Below are 8817 nucleotides of genomic sequence, written 5' to 3' on the forward strand. Positions count from 1 at the left end.
ACTATGCATGTATCGTTGGATGAAATTGTTGTAATATATATGGTTGGATGCCTCTATGTTGAACTTGTTATGTATGATGGAACTATGCATGTAATATATATGGTTGGATGATGAAGTTATGTGTTGGATATCTTATATGTTTGCTCTGTAAAGGCCTTTTGAAATATATCTATATATGTCATATATATTTGTGATGAAAATTGTTGGATTTAATAAAAAACAGATAAAAGAGCCAATATGCAGGCTCTTTGCCGTCTGCCACCGACGGCAACGGGCTCTTTGCCGTCTGCCGCGGACGGCAAAGAAGACACGTGGCATCTAGCTGTGCTTCCTGGGAGCTGACCCATTTGGTCAGTTTGCCTATAGTGGCAGACGGCAAAGACTTTGCCATCAGTGGCGGACGGCAAAGAACCTGCACTTTGCCATCAGTGGCAGACGGCAAAGAACCTGCCATGTAGTGACGTGTAGATGACATCATACGGCGGACGGCAAAGACACTAGAAATTTTGCCATCAGCGGCGGACGGTAAAGGCCTGCCGTTAGCCACTTAACAGACTGACAGCGCAATTATTGCCGTCCACCGCAGACGGCAAAGGGCCTTTGCCGTCAGCCGCCAGGAAGCAGACGGCAAAGTAGCTTTTTACCGTAGCCTACTTTGCCGGAGCCTTTTGCCATCCGCGGCTGACGGCAAAGGCCTTTGTCGTCCGCCGTTCATGCCTTTGCCGTCCGCCGTGGCAGACGGCAAAGTAGCTGATTCCTGTAGTGTTAACGGCCCTTTAAATTTTGCCTATATCCATGATGGATTTCATGACGAAAAATAGTATCCACGTAGGCAGCCACATCATTCGAATAAGTGAATTGAAAATCCTATGTGGCGTTAGTCCATGACGGATTATTCCGTCACAAAGGGTTGGGCCTGGGCGGGCCTGCGGCAGATCCATGACGGCCAAGAACTGTCATGACTGTACCATATCAAATTATGACGCGATATACATGACGGATTTCAAATCCGTCAAGGATGAGCACCCATGACAGTTTTTCACTAATCTGTGACAGACTAGATCCGTCACGTATTAACATATTTCTTATAGTGTTCGGGCATGGAGATGGATGGCCACAGGGCCTGGGCGACACCTCGCATCGCCTGCCGAACTCGATCGAGCAGTTGCCAGAGCTCGGGAAGAAGGTCACCCGTAGAACCGGGCATCTCCTCTGCAGGAAGACCTATTAGCACACCTACAGACATTGCTCTGTTAGTCGACTTCCCCGCCGAACTTTCTTTCAAAAGGTTCGTTCAAGCACTTACTAAATATGCCGCGCCGAAGCCGCTGATTCTCCTTCACGGAGTCTGACAGCTGGGCACGAACATCTTTCAGCTCGACGCCCAGCCTGGTGTTGGCATCTTGGAGATCATTCTTCTCCCCATCACCTTTAATAGCACCCTCTCACTGACCTTTAGCTAGCGTAGGAGGTGTTGCCTTTCCGGATTCAATCCGGCGCCATCTGCAATTTCATTTGTCAGATTCGCACCAAAGCCGTGCTTCGCAAAATACTTATCTTTCGAAGTGTATATTACCAGAGGGGGTCTCCTTAGGCTCCCCTGCGGCGGCTAGTGCGGCCTCCAGTTGGGATTTGCACTCTTCCAGCTCCTTGGACAATAGGGAATTCTTTTTTGTAAGAACCTGCATATCAAATGATCCTTAAATCAGTTACTCTAACTGTTTCAAGTCTCGGGGGCTACTGCTATATATATAATTACCAAAATTTTCTTACCCGTATGTCTTTTACATATTGCTCTGTGGCTCTGGCTAGACCATTTTGAGCGACACGGAGGTGTGCATCTCCCGAGTTGAAGGCATCTATATATATATATATATATATATATATATATATATATTGCTCTGTTTACCGTAGCCTACTTTGCCGAAGCCTTTTGCCGTCCGCGGCTGACGGCAAAGGCCTTTGCCGTCCGCCGTTCATGCCTTTGCCGTCCGCCGTGGCAGACGGCAAAGTAGCTGATTCCTGTAGTGTTTCCTTCATAGGATTGGGTCTTGTCCATCACATCATTCTCCTAATGATGTGATCCCGTTATCAATGACATCCAATGTCCACAGTCAGGAAACCGTGACTATCTATTGATCAACGAGCTAGTTAACTAGAGGCTTACTAGGGACATGTTATGGTCTATGTATTCACACATGTATTATGATTTCCGGATAACAAAATTATAGCATGAACAATAGACAATTATCATGAACAAGGAAATATAATAATAATCATTTTATTATTGCCTCTAGGGCATATTTCCAACACATTGCCCTTTCTCACATTGAGAGTTGGTGCAAACTTCGTCGGTGCATCCAAACCCCGTGATATGATACGCATTATCACACATAAACCTCCTTATATCTTCCTCAAAATAGCCACCATACCTACCTATTATGGCACTTCTATAGCCATTCCTAGATATATTGCCATGCAACTTTCCACCATTCCGTTTATCATGACATGTTCATCATTGTCATATTGCTTAGCATGATCATGTAGTTGACATAGTATTTGTGGCAAAGCCACCGTTCGTAATTATTTCATACATGTCACTCTTGGTTCATTGCATATCCCGGTACACCGCCGGAGGCATTCATATAGAGTCATACTTTGTTCTAGTATCGAGTTGTAATCATTGAGTTGTAAATAAATAGAAGTGTGATGATCATCATTTTCTAGAGCATTGTCCCAAGTGAGGAATAAAAAAGGGGGGAGAAAGCCATTAAAAAAGAAGAGAATGCCCAAAAAAGAGAGAAAAGGAGAGAAGGGACAATGCTACTATCCTTTGTCACACTTGTGCTTCAAAGTAGCACCATAATCCTCATGATAGAGAGTCTCTTGTTTTGTCACTTTCATATACTAGTGGGAAATTTTCATTATAGAACTTGGCTTGTATATTCCAACAATGGGCCTCCTCAAGTGCCCTAGGTCTTCGTGAGCAAGCAAGTTGGATGCACACCCACTTAGTTTCTTTTGTTGAGCTCTCATACATTTATAGCTCTAGTGCATCCGTTGCATGGGAATCCCTACTCCTTGCATTAACATCAATCGATGGGCATCTCCATAGCTCATTGATTAGCCTCATTGATGTGAGACTTTCTCCTTTTTGTCTTCTCCACATAACCCCCATCATCATATTCTATTCCACCCATAGTGCTATGTCCATGGCTCGCGCTCATATATTGCGTGAAAGTTTATAGGTTTGAGATTACTAAAGTATGAAACAATTGCTTGGCTTGTCATCGGGGTTGTGCATGATGAGAGCATTCTTGTGTGACGAAAATGGAGCATGACTAAACTATATGATTTTGTAGGGATGAACTTTCTTTGGTCATGTTATTTTGAGAAGACATAATTGCTTAGTTGGTATGCTTGAAGTATTATTATTATTATGTCAATATGAACTTCTATCTTGAATCTTTCGGATCTAAATATTCATACCACAATCAAGAAGAATTACATTGAAATTATGCCAAGTAGCACTCCGCATCAAAAATTCTGTTTTTATCATTTACCTACTCGAGGACGAGCAGGAATTAAGCTTGGGAATGCTGATACGTCTCCAAGGTATCTATAATTTTTGATTGCTCCATGCTATATTATCTTCTATTTTGGACATTATTGGGCTTTATTATCCACTTTTATATTATTTTTGGGACTAACCTATTGACCCAGGCAATCATATAGAGTCATACTTTGTTCTAGTATCAAGTTGTAATCATTGAGTTGTAAATAAATAGAAGTGTGATGATCATCATTTTCTAGAGCATTGTCCCAAGTGAGGAATAAAAAAAGGGGAGAAAGTCCATAAAAAAGAAGAGAAGGCCCAAAAAAAGAGAGAAAAAGAGAGAAGGGACAATGCTACTATCCTTTGCCACACTTGTGCTTCAAAGTAGTACCATAATCCTCATGATAGAGAGTCTCTTGTTTTGTCACTTTCATATACTAGTGGGAAATTTTCATTATAGAACTTGGCTTGTATATTCCAACAATGGGCCTCCTCAAGTGCCCTAGGTCTTTGTGAGCAAGCAAGTTGGATGCACACCCACTTAGTTTCTTTTGTTGAGCTCTCATACATTTATAGCTCTAGTGCATCCGTTGCATGGCAATCCCTACTCCTTGCATTAACATCAATCGATGGACATCTCCATAGCTCATTGATTAGCCTCGTTGATGTGAGACTTTCTCCTTTTTGTCTTCTCCACATAGCCCCCATCATCATATTCTATTCCACCCATAGTGCTATGTCCATGGCTCGCGCTCATATATTGCGTGAAAGTTTATAGGTTTGAGATTACTAAAGTATGAAACAATTGCTTGGCTTGTCATCGGGGTTGTGCATGATGAGAGCATTCTTGTGTGACGAAAATGGAGCATGACTAAACTATATGATTTTGTAGGGATGAAATTTCTTTGGCCATGTTATTTTGAGAAGACATAATTGCTTAGTTAGTATGCTTGAAGTATTATTATTTTTATGTCAATATGAACTTTTATCTTGAATCTTTCGGATCTGAATATTCATACCACAATTAAGAAGAATTACATTGAAATTATGCCAAGTAGCACTCCGCATCAAAAATTCTGTTTTTATCATTTACCTACTCGAGGACGAGCAGAAATTAAGCTTGGGGATGCTGATACGTCTCCAACGTATCTATAATTTTTGATTGCTCCATGCTATATTATCTTCTGTTTTAGACATTATTGGGCTTTATTATCCACTTTTATATTATTTTTGGGACTAACCTATTGACCCAGAGCCCAGTGCCAGTTCCTGTTTTTTCCCTTGTTTTAGTGTTTCGAAGAAAAGGAATATCAAACGGAGTCGAAACGGAATGAAACCTTCTGGAGAAGTTGTTTTTGGAAGGAAAGCAACCCGGGAGACTTGGAGTCCACGTCAAGAAAGCAATGAGGAAGCCACGAGGTAGGGGCGCGCCCTCCACCCTCGTGGGCCCCTCGTGGCTCCCCTGACGTACTTCTTCCTCCTATATATCTCCATATACCCTAAAACAATTGGGGAGCACAATAGATCGGGAGTTCCGTCGCCAGAAGCCTCCGTAGCCACCGAAAACCAATCTAGACCCGTTCCGGCACCCTGCCGGAGGGGGAATCCTTCTCCGGTGGCCATCTTCATCATCCTGGTGCTCTCCATGACGAAGAGGGAGTAGTTCTCCCTCGGGGCTGAGGGTATGTACCAGTAGCTATGTGTTTGATCTCTCTCTCTCTCTCTCTCTCTCTCTCTCTCTCGTGTTCTTGAGGTGGTACGATCTTGATGTATCGCGAGCTTTGCTATTATAGTTGGATCTTATGATGTTTATCCCCCTCTACTCTCTTGTAATGAATTGAGTTTCCCCTTTGAAGTTATCTTATCGGATTGAGTCTTTAAGGATTTGAGAACACTTGATGTATGTATTGCGTGGGATACCCGTGGTGACAATGGGTATTCTATTGATTCACTTGATGTATGTTTTGGTGATCAACTTGCGGGTTTCGCCCATGAACCTATGCATAGGGGTTGGCACACGTTTTCGTCTTGACTCTCTGGTAGAAACTTTGGGGCACTCTTTGAGGTTCTATGTGTTGGTTGAATAGATGAATCTGAGATTGTGTGATGCATATCGTATAATCAAACCCACGGATACTTGAGGTGACATTGGAGTATCTAGGTGACATTAGGGTTTTGGTTGATTTGTGTCTTAAGGTGTTATTCTAGTACGAACTCTAGGGCTGTTTGTGACACCTATAAGAATAGCCCAACGGATTGATTGAAAAGAATAACTTTGAGGTGGTTTCGTACCCTACCATAATCTCTTCGTTTGTTCTCCGCTATTAGTGACTTTGGAGTGACTCTTTGTTGCATGTTGAGGGATAGTTATGCGATCCAATTATGTTATTATTGTTGAGAGAACTTGCACTAGTGAAAGTATGAACCCTAGGCCTTGTTTCAACGCATTGCAATACCGTTTGTGCTCACTTTTATCATTAGTTACCTTGCTGTTTTTATATTTTGATATTACAAAAACCTATATCTACTATCCATATTGCACTTGTATCACCATCTCTTCGCCGAACTAGTGCACCTATACAATTTACCATTGTATTGGGTGTGTTGGGGACACAATAGAATCTTTGTTATTTGGTTGCAGGATTGCTTGAGAGAGACCATCTTCATCCTACGCCTCCTATGGATTGATAAACCTTAGGTCATCCACTTGAGGAAAATTTGCTACTGTCCTACAAACCTCTGGACTTGGAGGCCCAATAACGTCTACAAGAAGAAAGTTGTGTAGTAGACATCAGTAGTAGCGAGAGGGGTAGACTATTAGTGGCGTATAGGGATTGTTGGTATTCCGCCTCGTCGGTCTCATGAAAACGATTTGTGATCCTTGATCACATTTTTTTCTGTGGTTGATGCCTTACAGAAGGATTCATCTAAACTAGAAATTATTATTTGGTTTAGAGGAATCTTGTAGGAATTTCATAGGATAGAATTTTTATAGAAAAAAATTCCTTTAGTGCCCTTTGGTTTGTAGGAATGAAATCCTATTATTATGAAGGAATTCTTCATATCCTCCACATTTCATAGAAAAATAAACATTAGCCTAGACTCAATGGAAAAAATCCTATGATGTGAATCAAAGGGCATCTTCTTTCATATTCCTACTCATACGATTTGAGATACTGTCATCTCATGTTCTTTGACTTTTCTATTCCTACGATTGTCCTACCCTATGAATCAAAGGAGGCCTAAAAAGAGGGTGGAAAGGAAGTACAGATTGTATGTTATGTGGTCATGATGAGAACATTGTAGACCACTTTCTCCAGATGTTTTGTTGTTAGGCTGTTTTGGAGCCTTTTTAAGTGTGCTTTCAATCTAAGATCTAGATCCAATGGCTCCCAGCTGAAGGTCTAGGTGATTAGGGCAAAGCCTTCGGCCCCTCGATCTCCGTCGGCGATCCCATGGATTTGCCTCCTTTATGCCCACCGCTTCGGTGGCTGGTGAATGGGAAGGGAATCCTGGTGCCGTTGCTTGGATTAGTAGATACATTATAGTTAGTCCTCGCAGGGGGGTGGGGGCGCTCAGACGAATGATGACGCTTATTCTCCGAGCCATTATTTCAACCTTTGATTCTCCTCAAATTCATCCATCAGGACGGATTGATGAAATAGGGTTTTCCCCCGCTTTGTATTACAAAGCAACTGTCAACGATATAACCAACGATAGGTGTTGGGATGGAAGCAGCACAGGCACGCCCAAAAAAACGAAGAGAAAAACAAAAGAAATAAACGCCGACACCAGCGGATCAACAAAAATGAAGAAGCTTCGCCCCCGCCGTGCCCACCGGGGAACCTCCACCAAGCTCCTATACTCCGAAGTGCCGGTACCAATCAACACCTCCAGGAAGGGATGTGACGATGACGACGCTGCTGCCGAGGGTTTCCCCCGGTACACGGCGAGGAAAGAGGAAGGGTAGCCCCCGATGCCCTTCAGGAAGGTCCGGTGGCACCCTCAGGCACCACCGCGTCTGTGTCGTCTCGACCGACAGAGATTTCTCCTGATCCCAACCTTCACCTCGGGCGCTCCGGAGCACGCCATCAAACAGACCACCACCCTGCGCCAAAACGATCTTGAAGCTTCCTCGCCGTCTCACCACGGCACCGCGAAAAGGGGTTTGCTCAACGAAGAAGAGGAGCCGGGACTAGGGACAGCAGCACCGTCGGCATGCGGGAGGGCCCGACCTCCACCATTAACGATTAGATGAAGCTCTGGTGTAGATTGCTGCCAACTCCCAGGGGCGGCAAGGTTAGAGTATCTCATCGTGCGTACACGACGGCCAGATTTGTGTTAGATTCTTCAGATCGATTCAAGTGTGTAACGACAACGACTGCGGCTCCGGCGCCGATCCTTGAGGACATGTGCATGAAGACTTCTACCATCGACAAGTCAGGCCGGCTTCGGTATGATGAGGGCTTGGTCCAGGGACGTCGATGTATTTTCTATTACGTTTTGAGTATGTTTTTCCCAAACAAAATTGAGGGACGTTTTTTTTCCAAAAGTAAGCGCACAAAGTACACATTTTGAGTATGTTTTTCCCAAATAAAATAGAAGGAAATCCAAGGTTTCAAACAGACGACGCGGTTGTCACGAGAAGGCTGAAAAAACGTACGCGAACAAATTTCGAAATGCGCCCACGCTGCTACCCTCACCCACGCGTCCTCAGATAAAAACTCCCCCGGTCGCCACCCCGCTCCCCTCACTCGAACACTCCGCCATCCCCGCTCCAAAACCCCCCACCCCGCCTCGCCGGAACCCTAACCCTAGCCCCGCCGCCGCCCCCTCCCTCCCGCCGCCATGAGGGAGATCCTCCACATCCAGGGCGGCCAGTGCGGCAACCAGATCGGGGCCAAGTTCTGGGAGGTGATCTGCGACGAGCACGGCATCGACCAGACGGGCAAGTACGCGGGCGACTCCGACCTCCAGCTCGAGCGGATCAACGTCTACTACAACGAGGCCAGCGGCGGCCGCTACGTGCCCCGCGCCGTGCTCATGGACCTCGAGCCCGGCACCATGGACTCGCTCCGCTCCGGGCCCTACGGCCAGATCTTCCGCCCCGACAACTTCGTCTTCGGCCAGTCCGGCGCCGGCAACAACTGGGCCAAGGGCCACTACACCGAGGGCGCCGAGCTCATCGACTCCGTCCTCGACGTCGTCCGCAAGGAGGCCGAGAACTGCGACTGCCTCCAGGGTACGTGCTCCCCACCCCC

General features: G+C 45.1%; 1 protein-coding gene across 1 annotated transcript in view; it reads left to right on the plus strand.

The window, feature by feature from the left end:
- The first annotated feature begins 8307 nt into the window (after positions 1 to 8307).
- Positions 8308 to 8817, plus strand: part of LOC119329399 (tubulin beta-3 chain-like) — a 3639-nt gene continuing 3129 nt past the window's right edge. Inside the window, exon 1 of the mRNA XM_037602441.1 lies at positions 8308 to 8798. Within this exon, the coding sequence (XP_037458338.1) occupies positions 8405 to 8798 (394 nt within the window). The 5' untranslated portion in view covers positions 8308 to 8404. The remainder of the gene's footprint in view (positions 8799 to 8817) is intronic.

The sequence above is a fragment of the Triticum dicoccoides genome, chromosome 7A, assembly GCF_002162155.2.
Source record: "Triticum dicoccoides isolate Atlit2015 ecotype Zavitan chromosome 7A, WEW_v2.0, whole genome shotgun sequence".
NCBI lineage: Eukaryota > Viridiplantae > Streptophyta > Magnoliopsida > Poales > Poaceae > Triticum > Triticum dicoccoides.